The sequence below is a fragment of the Cajanus cajan genome, chromosome 8 (assembly GCF_000230855.2).
Source record: "Cajanus cajan strain Asha chromosome 8, NIPB_CcT2T_4, whole genome shotgun sequence".
NCBI classification, from domain to species: Eukaryota; Viridiplantae; Streptophyta; class Magnoliopsida; order Fabales; family Fabaceae; genus Cajanus; species Cajanus cajan.
In genome coordinates, this window is record NC_138524.1 from 12,223,341 (window position 1) to 12,237,382 (window position 14,042).

The 14,042-nt window shown below is 29.8% G+C and overlaps 1 protein-coding gene across 1 annotated transcript; it reads right to left on the minus strand.

The window, feature by feature from the left end:
- Window positions 1–12,292: 12,292 nt before the first annotated feature.
- LOC109799242 (transcription factor MYB41) lies at window positions 12,293–13,653 on the minus strand. The gene is made up of 3 exons (XM_020359793.3): window positions 13,427–13,653; window positions 13,205–13,334; window positions 12,293–13,086 (listed from the first exon to the last, which is right to left on the minus strand). The coding sequence occupies exons 1-3, from the start codon at window positions 13,557–13,559 to the stop codon at window positions 12,423–12,425; spliced, it is 927 nt and encodes a 308-aa protein (XP_020215382.1). The 5' UTR covers window positions 13,560–13,653; the 3' UTR covers window positions 12,293–12,422.
- Between the last annotated feature and the right edge of the window lie 389 nt (window positions 13,654–14,042).

Genomic DNA, 14,042 nt, shown 5'->3' on the forward strand with positions numbered 1-14,042 from the left:
GAGTATTGACAATCCACTTGAGGAAAAGGAGGGTTCAGTACGTCAGAGATCAGTCTTGATTCCTGCGGGGTGCTGACCGCTCCAACTTCACGAACAAAAGTGCTCTCCAATTAATTTAACATTTTCCTTATATCATTTTAATTTTAATAAAAATCTATATATATTCAACACTGTTTCTCAATTTTATAAGTGGATGCATACACCTGACCTACGGGATCTTCATCACAAATGGACCCAGAGAGAAGAAAAGAAATATAATGTATCGAAATTAGAGAAATAAAAAAACTTGGTAACTGTTATTTATTTAAATAAAAAAGTTGTCCGAAAACTTGGCTGCTTGTGCTGTCTTTTTCATTTACCAGTATATTATATTATCTTTCTTCTCCCTTTGTCCTTTCTTCTTCCGTTATATTTTTGTTTTTGCTAGGGATGGGGAAAAAGCTTTGCCCTCGCAGTTTTTTACCCCTTGGTTTTCCCATTCTCTAAAACCATAACATTTTCCAATACCAAATTTTAATTTATAAATAAATTATCTATCATGTACTAGTATCTAGTACTACCAATAATAATAAGTTGTTTTAACATGTCATGACTCGTGAGCATGCAAACCGTGGTGCATGACTTGGCTCAACAGTTCACTTTATCATGCGTGCCAGCCAACTAACGCCATTTTCTCTGTGTGCACTATTTTTTCCCAAGATAACATTATTTAAGCATATGCAATGGGCATGGCTAATATGGACAAACACAAATCTTCCATTTCACATGGGAATGCCAGAACCCATTTCAATTTTTCACTCACTTTTCCCCTAACGTTACCATTACACTCATTAATCAGCATAAATTTCTCACTATGAAACAAAGTCTAATCACACAACAACGAGTGTCCGTCACTAATGAAGGATATTCTGTTACACTAGAGGACAAAATAAGGCATAGTGTGAAGTAGGTTCCACCAAAGAGGTGCCAAGTGAGATGAGGATTGAGGATTGAGGATTGAGGAGCATGCATTATTAGTTTAAAGGACAAACAGAAAGCGTCAACCAAAAGAAAATTGTTACCGTAAAAAGTAGTAGCTTTGGGAAAAGCTTTCCCTGCCTCCAATAACCTGAACCCTTTGCGTCTCGGGTAGGGTCCCCTAATTCAAATCATGCCCTTGGAAAAGCCTTTTGTTGGGTATTACATAATACATATAACATTATAACATATCCTATTCCTATGCATATATTACTGGTCAATAAAAAGAATGCATTATTTAAGGATTAGGTTCTAAAAGGAGAATAGTTTTGCTCCATCGTCGGTAATTGAGCCCAAAAGTAGAAACCAAAAAGGTGCAATCATGGTGTTTTAATTTGTTGCATATTACAAATTCACCTTTCTGGGCCCATCTATTCATCAAAACGCTGCTGGGTTTGGGTTCAGCCCAATTTCGCGCGAATCATTCTTTGCATGAATAATATATGATTGCCTTTTGGCTTTGGTCTAACTCATCACACGCTCCTGCACGCACGTGCGAAAAAGCCCTCCTCCAATTGTGTCTTGTCTTGTTTATGATATCAACTTATCAACTTCAACATAATTTTAGTACCTCCGAACTTTACTACTTGCTTGTGGCTGTATTATTAAACGTAACATAAATTTTATCTTTGGATCATGTCATTGGTTTGTTAATGAAGAACTAACTATTCCTAAATTACTGAGATTTATCATTGGGTACTATTGATGGTTGGGGCCTTGGGAGAACACTTTTAAGATAGTTTGTGCAAATCCACCTGTACACCACTTGGAATTTTTTTTTTTCTTTTCTCCCTTGATGTAACCACTTTCAAGTCTTTAACTTTAAACAAAGCAATAATGGCTTTATGATTTCGTGTAATCCAAAGGATCAAAGCACTTTTAGGTCTCTTTCTCATCCTCTTCCTCTTTTATTTTGCTTTTTCAATTCCAAATAAGAGTAATTGTGTAGCAAATTAGTAATTAAACCTTCTTCTTTTTTTCTTGTGGGGTGGGGGAATACAATAGCAAAAATAAAAAATAAAAAATTATGTGAAAGAAAGGAGAAGAGTGAAGATGGGAAAAAATGTGTTGTCTCAACATAGATTTGCTTTTGCTTTTTGCTCGATGACATTCCTAATTTACTTGATGAGGAGTATTAATAATATATTTCTTTAAGACACTTATTTTTATCGATTATAATTTATTAAAAATGAATCATTAAATAACATATGAGATTTATCAAAAATTTTAATTTTCAATAAATTTCAATTAATTAAAAAAGGTGTATTTAAAAGACTATTTCAAAGAATATGTAGTTAACATTTCTATTTTTCCAATAACCTTTTGCCTTGAGGATATCTTTATTAGTTAAATATTTTGAATTTATCTGTCGATAAACATGGGCCTAAATCATATACTTATTCTGATTAATTTCATTACCTCAGCCATGATAGAGTGCAGTGACAGGTGACAATAATTCATATTTGTCCATTGTCACATTCGTTGTACTATAGTCGTCATTAAGCACTTGTAATTAAAAAAAAAAAAAAAAACACACTATATTTTCAGTCCTTTTAAAATTATCAAAATTTGTTTTTAATTTTTTAGATTTACTCGTTCTATTTCAGTCCATCAATTTTGAAAATGTATTATTTTTAATCTTTCAAATATATTAGATAACATTTTAAAACACTAATGTAATACTTTTATAGTCTTTTAACCACAAGTAACTATAAATAGTGAATTTGCTGACTTTTATAATATATTAGATATCATTTAAAAAATAATTATAAAATACTACTTAAACTATTTTAAAGATTAAAAGTAATATATTTCAAAATTAAGAGAGATTTAAATTGGAAATTTTTTTTAGAAGGACTAAAATAGGACAAATAAATTTAGAATGACTAAAATCAAATTTTAATTTTTTTAAAGGAACTAAAAATATATTTTTATCATAAAAAAACACTTATAATTAAGAAGTGAAAAATTAGGGAGGCATATATTGTACTTAACTTCTTTTTTTTGACATATTTTAAAAGGAGAAATTGACTTTAGCACAGTTTCAGAGTTTTGAAAAAATAATTTTTAAAAACAAAAAGAGATTTAAAAAAAAAATAACAACAGAGGAGCTCGTGCTTCTCTATCGTAAAAACCCGCTGATGATTTTATGCTACTGTACTGTAAAAGCATGTTACTGCCTGAATGGTGAGGGAGAAGACCACCAATAAGAATAATGATACATGAATACTTTTTTATATTGATAGACATGTTATCCATAATTTTTTAAAATATTTTATTATTAATTAAAATTTATTAAAAATTATAAATTTTGTTAACTTTACCATCCATGTGTAATGGAGATATTTCTTCCAGGGATGACAATGGATATATTAGGTCTACAAAAAATCTATAATATTTTTGTATTTGTGTTTAAAAGTAATTATTTATATTCGTTTTTAAACATGTGTGGATAACAATTTTAATTTTCATCTTTGTCAAGAGCAGTTAAATGTATTTTTGGACAAAAACAAATTCTAATGTGAAATTTTTATAAAATGAATCAAAGTAATAAAAAATTTGGATCCTTAAAAAGAATCTTTAACAATGTTCAAATTCTATTTACAAAGAAAAATAGACCTTGATACTAGCACTATATACAAAAAAAAAAAAAAAAAAAGTCTAAAGTAAGAGTTTGTTTAATTTTATGTTTAATTAGGTCGACTCTGTTCCATATTTGTTGGGTACATGTATATCATTATACATATGATATACTTACACTTTACTTATGTGTAAAATAAATAAATTAATTAAAAATTCTACCTAGCCTGCCTGAAATTGTGTATTTAAGTACCTTATTTTATAGAAGATCTATAAATAAATCTATAGATTTAAGTAGGCTAACAAGTCTTGTTAAGCACCTAAATTATTCATGTTCTTTTTAATATACAATTATTGCATTGAGAACCTATGACTTCTATAGCATATTATCCTAATTCCTCACTGTTAGGCCGATTTTAGTAGTTCTTATTCATGCTTTGTAAAGACTAATAATAATATTATTAAAAAAAACCAACAAGCTATTATATTAAAAAAAAAATAGTGGTCTTCTCCATAAATTCAATAATTTAAATTTATTAATGGGATCATAGATGTCAAATATATAGAGAAAATTTAGAAATTCACAACTACTACTTAAAATAATTATTATTCCATAATTGAAAAATATAAAGAGTAAGACAATACAAATCTATAAATGTGTAAAGGTTAGTAATTTTTTACTAAGCCCAACAAAGAATGCCAAAATGTTTAGTAAATCCTAGCAATTGTCCAATAAGTTTGTAATATTCAAAGAGTAACTCCTTAACCCTAAATGAGATTATATACTTATCTTTAGGTATATTAAAATCCAAGATTAATTTTCAAGAGATAATTTTCAAAAATGTTGATATGATTATATTTCACCTAATTACAACAAATATGAATAGTTCTTAAGGCCAAACCATGTGGCCATGGTTTGGATAAGTTGGTAGGTAACTAATATATTAACCATTTATATATGTCCAATTAGAACAATTTACTTTACTAAGCTTTGAACCTGGATGATACACGTTTCTCAAGTCTCAAACACATAATTACAAAAAGATTAATGTAACTAGCCAATCCAACTTGCTTTGGTTGGCTTTGCCTAGAAATTACACAACCAAAATTTATTTTATACCGTCAAAATTTTACACAGTTAAATTTATAAACACTTATTCAAATACACACATAAGTAGATTAGTAAAGTTGCAAAGTTGTGTGGATTCTCTAACAATAAAATCTTCTACCCAAACTTTGCACTCTTAAACCTAAAAAAGAGTTTTCTTGGTATTGAATAAGTTTAAATTAAGGTAAGAGACATGATCCTATATTAGAACGAACCGCATACAACACCATTTGATTGAAAAATTGTGCTCTTTGATTAGAAAACTGCACCCACGCTCCGCATCCTTTGATTGGAAAATAGCGTCTTTGCTAAAAAAATTACACCCATACTCCAAACTTCTTTGGATTGAATAATTGTATTGTTTTAACATAAAACATCCTTTGATTGAAAAATCATGTAAAACATCCTTCAATTGAAAAACTGCATACAACACCTTTGATCGGAAAACTACACTCTACACAAATTCAACAACTTTAAATCGATGATTATTATTATTATTTATTTTAAAACATAATAAACAAGATGTTAAACATAAATAACATAAAAATTTAACAAAAACTAAAAATTATTTAAAATACTAATATGACTTTATTAAATAACATGTATTTATTTTATTAGTACACATTAAAAAAGTATAAAACCCTTTATCACCCTTTATCTTTGAACATACACAGTAATTCCCTTAACTAAATATTTTTCTTGAGATGAGAAAAGTATTTTCATCCCACCTCATGACTTTTTCTCTTTCTGTAAACTGGCCTTACTTGTCCTTTTAATAATTAATGTTATTCTTCTCGGTTTTTATATTATTTATTATTTTTTCCTTTTATATTATTTGTGGTTGTGTTTTATTCTTTTTGTCTCTTCTTAAGCTACTTTATTTTATGTCAATTAATTTTATTAATTCTTGTCTTTTATCACTAATTGCTTGGTAGCATGGGATCGTTATCGACTTAATTAATGTTAATTAATGATGTTGAATTCAAATTTTGACTGTATTTCTGTTAACTTTTTAAAGGAAGGGCTTAAATGTCCACATTGGTATTGGACTTGAGTAAAATTGCCTCCCATAGATGATACTATGAAATTGTATTTGTGTAAAAGGCAGAGTGGTAAAAGTATGTGAAAATGTTAAAAGCCGTTAACTAAAATGGTTTTGTATTTATGTTTTTTAATTAAAAATTGAGATTTAATTTTCGCCTTAGATAAAGATTAACCAGATGAAAAAAAGTTATATATTTTTATGAAAAAAAATATGTTAAAGAGTTATTATAAGCACTAGAATAAAATATGCATACACCATGAAAATTTAAAAGACAACCAAATTTAAAAAGACGGTGATAATTTTGTAACTAATTATACGACTTTTAAAATTAATTGGCTTAATCTCAAGCGTGTAGTTCAGCGGTAAGGATTGATCCACGCTTAAACAAGGTCAGGGGTTCAAATCCTGTCTTGTATATGTAATCGTGTTAAATCTTAGGCTATCCGTCCTGAATATTCTAGGACGAACCAGAAAAAAAAATCAAGCTTACGACTGATAAAAGTGCGTGCAAAATTAGTTATAAGTGTAACCGTTTTTTAATGTTTGGAATGAAATCTATTTCGGAATAATCGATTATAAATGTGTTGAACTGGTATTCCATGAGCTTCTCCATGCACTTGTTCTTATTCTTATATTCCACATTTTGAAATCAGAATCCCTCATCCCACTGTAAATGACCCTCCCACTTTGATTTTTTCATTTCCACTTGTTATCATATTCACGAATCTGCTCCACCGCCCCAAGGACAATGATTTTGCTTATGCAACGATTTTGCTTGTTTGATGTAAGATTTTATTATCTATATGACGTGTTAAGAATTAATAAATAAATAGAAACTAAAATTGTAATTATACTAAATGGAGTTGTTTATATATATATATATATATATATATATATATATATATATATATATATATATATATATATATATAATTATTATTTGATGAGAATAACTATTTTAATAGGTTATAAAATATCTACTAATGTAAAATAAGGTCTTCTCTCTAATAGAAAAAGAATTTTTTCAAATTCTAATCATCACAAGAGATATAGGTAGAAAGTTAAAGAGAGTGAAATTTTGGTTTCCTTCTCCTTTCAAAAAGATTAAAATGCTTTATGATTAGAAAAGATTCACACTATAGAAAAAGTTACGCATTGTTCTTTTGTGATGTGAGAATTGTTAATTTTATATATCACTAGCCTATAAAAATATAGGCGATTATAGAGTGTAATTTGTAAAAAAAAAAATGTAATTTGTAAAAGGGTAGCTATAAGGGTAAAATTATCAAAATATGTGGGCACTAAATGAGACAATATCCCTTTTATTAATAGTATTATAACACGCTTAGTTTCCTGTTAATAATATTTATTAAATTATTTATTCTTATAATTAATTGTGTTGATATTAATAAATATTTAATTATTGGCATATATATATATATGATTTTATCATTAATTATTTTATTTTATTATTATTATTTGAGGGAAAGGAAGTGTAACTTGAGTTAATTGTTTTAACTATTGGGTTAATTGAGGAATTAAGTTTTAAGAGGTGGAGTTGAGTCAATTTTCACTTTTACGCTTCTCATAATTTATGTTCTTGTACATTTATGCTTTCAAAAACTAGGAGAACCAAAAGTCATGGGAGATTAATTACCCTAGAGATTCATGTCCTTCATCTAGCATTTATCGAGGTAAGGAAAGAGTGGGTAGTCTCGCTCTGGACATGGGGTATATGCTAAATAGTGAGATTGACTTCTAATCTATTTTCTATTGCATGCGTTGTATGAAGAGGAAAATTCCAAATATGTGTTAATTTCCTTGTGTTTTTGTCTTCCATGTGATTCTTGAGTACTTTATTTGATATTATTAACATGTGTGTTTAATTATGTGTGTCAAATTAATCTTGTGAATTATGAATCTTGAATTGTTCATGGTTTCCTATATATGGTAATAACCCTAAAGGGATGCATTTGTGATGATTATATGAGAAGTTGATATGAGCATATAAATATATGTACTTATGCCTTTTAGAAGTGTAGCATGACCTTTAAAATGTTTTTACTAATTGAAATTGTAAAGTTAATAATTGATACTTATTGTATGAAATTCTTGTTTTTGTTGAGTGTTGTATTTTTTATACGACGTCAGGTGCCACCTTGGGCTTGTTGAGCGTCATTATGGTTGAGAGTAAAGCTTGTTCTATGTTCTATTTGCATTGGGAATGGGTTGGTCCATGTTGGACGTGGGAGCTCTAGGGGCTCCTGTGGTAATTAATTTCGTCGAGTGTGAACTTGGTCACATACGTCGAGCATAGTCCAACTCGAGGGCGTGTGTTCTTTGGATGCTCCACGCTGAGCACGACACGAATATCGTCAAGCACTGTCTTACTTTTTGTAATTTCTCTATTTGTGCAATGCTATGTTATTAATAATTATAATCCTTATACTATCTAATGTTAATAACTATTTGAGGTATTTTACTATACTAATGATGGGATTGTGAACCATATATGAATTGAATGATTTTGCACTTTGTGGTATCTTAATGTGTATGTATCTTGTAAGAGTCATATGATGAGAAGTCTAAGCAAAACTTAGCTATGATGTGATTGTGAGATTAAAGGAATGGATGTACAATTGTCAATATGTATTATGATAATATGATAATGCATCAAGGCTTGTAAAACATGCATCATGTGCATAAATGTTTTTGGATGTGTAAGATATGAAATATGCTACCAAAGAATCTCCTCTTGTGTAAAAGCTTAGAAATTTATATCCTTAAGGACTATTGGGTTTGGGAAGCCCCAGTCTTGCTCATTGTGTGTATGAGGTGGAACTTGCATGACATAGTTGTTTTGACAAGACCTTGGTCTATCTCCTTCTAATGTAGAGTGTAATAAGGGTGTGACACCACATGATCTCATAGGTTACTCTATGTGTTATCTTATAGCAATACACCATGATGTGATTTTACTAACACCACATGCATGAGCATTTTGCAATCTGTGTCCATTGTATTAATTACGTGTCAAATGAAACTGTGTGGTGATTTATTGGTGCCTTGTGATGGAATATATTGTATTACTAGTTGTGATGTGCCTTATTGTTATATGATAAATTATGATACTATGTTATGTTGTTGTTATGTTTTAGTTGCCTTACTATATTGTTGCGTGTTTTACTATCTGACTATATTATATGTTATGAGTCAGAGTGAAATATTTTTTACTTCCTATTTCTTATGTTTGTTTATATGAATGTTATTGTAGGTGAGATTTCAACATGATGTTGATGATGTCGACTACGAGACTTAAACCTTGCTTTTAAGTTCATGCTTTGATAAGATGTGACAATAGAGTTTAGTTAGAATTTGATTTCTATTTCGTTATGTCTAGGATAGTTAGTTTTTTTATTATTGATTTTAGTTGATATTCAGTTTTATTGTTGTTTCTAGTTGGTTGAATGTGATATCTTCTTGTCAAACTACGTTATTTTCATTAATTATGGATTCCTTTCATTCAATTTACATATTTTATTATCTATGATATGCAAGATTGAGGGTCTAACAAGTATAGATGTTAGTTTTATATAGTTGATAGTCTTAGAAAATTAGAATTTACATGCAAAGGGACCGACACTAACACCAAACTTGCAAGTGTCATGCGGAGGGCTCTTGGACCAACATCAAATCCCTTGAACACACCAAAGACAAAATTGGCTCTAATGTCCATCGACAGATACAAAATGGTCTCACAAGTGATTTTGTATCTAAGAAACAATTTACCGATTTAAAAAAAAAAAAATTCCACTAGCGGAGGGTCAAGATGGGTGGCTAGGCAATGGTATTGAGCAACAACGATGTACTCAATGTTTTGAGGGTAACCTGGAGCTTGAAGGATGGCATACCAATTATGGTGGTGATTGATTTGGGTCTCATCACTTAATATGGTGTCAATTATCATGAGTAGGAGTAGAATCCTCAAAAATAGTCTGATCCAATGACTTGATAAATCGGGTTTCAAAATAATAGCTTAAAGAGAATTGGACTAATTAGACTAATAGTGGAAAAAAAGCTTTTAAAATCGGTTATTTTCAAATTTTAAAATCGGCTCCGTAACCAATTTTAAAAGAGCCGATTTTAAAAGTTAGACTTTTAAAATCGGTTAAATAACCGATTTTAAAAGTTAACTTTTAAGATCGGTTTTATAACCGATCTTAAAAGTGCTGGCTCTGAAAAAAATTAAACTGGAACGAGCCGTTCCAAGGAATGGGCCGTTCCAGGTTGTTAAAAAGACTACTTGAAAAACGGACATCAGAACAGCCTGTTCTCCTTTCAGTACAGGTCGTTCTGCAAGGAGAACGAACCGTTCTTCTTGCAGTACGGGCCGTTCCAGATTTAAAATTTACTCAAAATGAACCTACAACGAAAATAGAGACAAGAGAAGAGCATGAGAAAATGAAAAGAGACACAAGAAGAGCATGAGAAGACGAAAACGAAAATGACAACGAAATTTACGTTATTAGAGACTTTAGAAAATGAGAGCGCAAGAGAGTAAAAAAAGGAATGAAGGGAAAGATTAAAGAGAATGATAATGGAGGGAAATATAAAAGGTTTCTAACGATACTTTTAAAATTGGTTATTTAAGAACCGATTTTGTATACTACATACAAAATCGATTCTGAAAACCGATTTTAAAAGTAACACTTTTAAAATCGGTCATAAAATAATCGATCTTAAAAGTACTTTTAAGATCGATTATTTTATGACTGATCTTAAAAGTTATGTCTGATATAACTTTTAAAATTAGTTTTTTTGTAACCGATCTTAAAAGTTGTGTCAGACATACCTTTTAAGATCGGTCATAAAATAACCGATCTTAAAGTACTTTTAAGATCGGTTAAATTTTAACCGATCTTAAAAGTATTCATATTATTTACAAAATTATCATCGCGTTACTTTTAAGATCAGTTATCTTATGACCGATCTTAAAACTCTAATTTTAAATCTAATTTTTGCACTAGTGTAAATATTTTCTTTTTCTCTTTGTAAAATTTATAATAATAAAGAAAAAATAGCTAGGCCAATTTGACCTTGAACACGGGCTAGCACCTAGCAGATAGGCTGCGAATTAAGTGGCTTACTATTTTAAGGGTTTATTTGCAATTTTGATAGCTTTAAAAATCGATTTAACTGACTTGTTAAAAGCATTATTTATACCCTAAATACGATAAATATGTTGGATCACCGCTAGTGGACTACTTGGGTGTGCGTCCACCTTAGAAATAGGGGTGTTCATGGATCGATTTTTTGAAAAATCCGAACCGAACTAAATCAAACCGTTTTATAAAAGTGGATCAGTTAACAGATCCATTTTTTATAAAGAGAATCAGTTTGGTTTTTTTAAAATATGGATTAGTTTTTTTAAAAATGGATCGGTTCAGTGCGGTGCGGTTATCCACTTTTTACTCACATATGAATCGGTTTTTTTAAAAAGTCAAACCGATCTACTTTGTAAAAATGGATCGCATAACTGAACCGATTTTATAAAGTGGTTCGGTTCGAATTTTTTTTCAAAATGGATCAGATCGGTTATGGATCGGTTCAGATCAATTTTGATTTTTTGCACACCCCTACTTAGAAGTCGTCGTACTTTATAAGCCCTAAAGTACCTTCTTTTTTTAGTAGTATTTTGTATTTTTCAATCAACAACAAAAGATTAATTTCTTTGAGACTTAATTATCTTTCTTGACATTTTACCGAATCCATCTTATATTTTAATCTGAAAATAATTAAAATTCACTATGAAAACTTGATCAAATGCTTTGTTTACAAATTTACACATTTGTTCAAAATTACAAAGATAAGGTTATTGTTAAAGTATTTGATTTTAACAAATCAACTCTGAAATTTAGTCACTAACCAAGATCTAATTACTCTAATTTATCAAATTAAGATTTTGACTCAACTATATCTATATCACTAAAAAAAGTGTTTATAATAACACAATATTTATCATTAAAAATTATACTTTTACCTAAATTATAGATACAAAATATGTGTAGTATATTGTTAAAAAATGTAAATATAAGATATAGTGATATACATAAAAATCGTTGAATCTCATTCAAAATCAACATTAAAATTATGCATAAATATATGTCAAATAAATTTATATTAATATATATTTATAATAGTACATTTTGCACGTAATTACATGTAACATTTTTTATAGTGTATGTTATTTAATTGAAAGTTAAACATTGCTCATTTGACAAAAAACAAGAAGGAACCTTTTTTTTTTTTGTTTTAGTCTCATCTCTCATGTGATAAAAACAAAATTAGAAATTTATTTTTTCAACATTTTATATAACAGAAATTTTTAATCAAATTTCCACCATGAAGAAAATTAACGAGATAAACTATTAATATTCAACAGAATTTCAAAATCACATATAATTCCAACCATTCTCACTCCAAAATCAAAACATCATGTTTGAATACAAACCGAGGAACGTGTCCAATTGAATCAACAAAAATAATAATAATAATAATAATAATCAACTATAAAACTCGAATATATATTGTATATATACATATGCATCCAAAAGGGGGCAACACAAACACAAGCCACGCCTTCAGATAACTATAAATAGACTAATACATCAACTAAAAAGTTTGTGGGACACTACAAAAAATGTCACCAATGTCAAAACTCTCTGGAATTTCGAACTCAAACAAGTCACCACAAAAGCTATCCTTTTCTTCCTCCACTCCCCTTTTCACATACGTGGATGATGAATCAAACCCCATGTTTTGGCTTGCATTGTTCATGGAGTGCACCAAAGCAGGGTAATTCCCTAACAAACCAACTTGGTTTTGTTGCAAAACAAGGTTCTCATTCTCACCCAAATCAGGAGTTGAACTCAGTGGAGGAGAACTTGAACAGCTCAAGTTTCCCGAGAAACCTTCTACAGGCCTTTGAAACTGAGTTAAGTCTTGTGGTGGGGCACCTTGGCTTTGTGCATAGTTTTGTGAAGCCAAATTAGGGTTCTCATCGTTCTTGATGGATAGAAGAGAGGCAGTGGCAGACAAGTTCATGAAACCTTGGTTCATCAAAACATGGGCACCTAACAAGCCTTGCATGTTCAAAAGGGAGGGGTTCCCTAACACTGACCTTAAAATAGAGGACATGTCAAGTAGGTCAAGGCGTGGGGCATGTGTAACTGGGTCAATTCCCATTCGAAGCAACCTCTTTCTAATGTGGGTGTTCCAATAATTCTTTATTTCATTATCAGTTCTTCCTGGTAACCTAGCTGCTATAGCTGACCATCTAAATAAGCCATGACAAGTTAATCATATTAGTTAATTAGCATTTAGCATATACTTATAGAACACAATTTAATGTTGAAGCTTAGTTTAATTAAGGGAAATGCTCATAGACTTCTTACTTGTTTCCCAAGATACTGTGCAACTGAATAATAATATCTTCTTCTTCTAGGGAGAATCTTCCTCTCTTTATATCGGGTCTCAGGTAATTTGTCCATCGAAGGCGACAACTCTTACCACACCTTTCTAGACCTTAATTAAGTAACATATAATTAATTTGTTAGTTAACAGATAATAATTATAATAATTGAGTACATAGAAAAAGATAATCGTGTAAGAGGTACCAGCACTTTTAGGGAGCGCTCTCCAATTGCCTGGTCCATGAATCTGAATGTGGTTGATGAGTTTAAGGTCTTCCTCTGGTGTCCACGGACCCTTCTTGAGTCCATTATTGTCGCAGCAAGGAACTCTTCCCATTTACAAAAGTATATAGATGAAAAGTACGAGATGGTTCTTAATGTCTTATTACAGAAGACAGAAAGAGGGTTCTGAAACACAAATTAAAAGTGAACTTGTGTTGCTTGTCGTGATGGCTGAGACGACCAGTGCTGTTTTTATAGCACAGTAAAGCAGGGTTAGATCATTGGATGTTCCAAGTCAACATATTTGGCGCCGGCCATGTCACACATGTCTCTCTCACCGATAATCTTGCGCATCATTGTATTGTATGTGTCTTAATTATATATATTTTTCTGAACTAATGATACGAAATATTAAATTATTTTTAATTTTTTTAATTTATAAATTTAATTTATATATTAAAATTTTTTAATTTAATAATTAAATTATTAAAATTTAATATAAAATATAAATTATTGATTCATATATTAAAAATTAACTCACATTTTAATATCACTATTATCAATAAAAGTTGATTCAGATAATAAGGATCAAACTCAT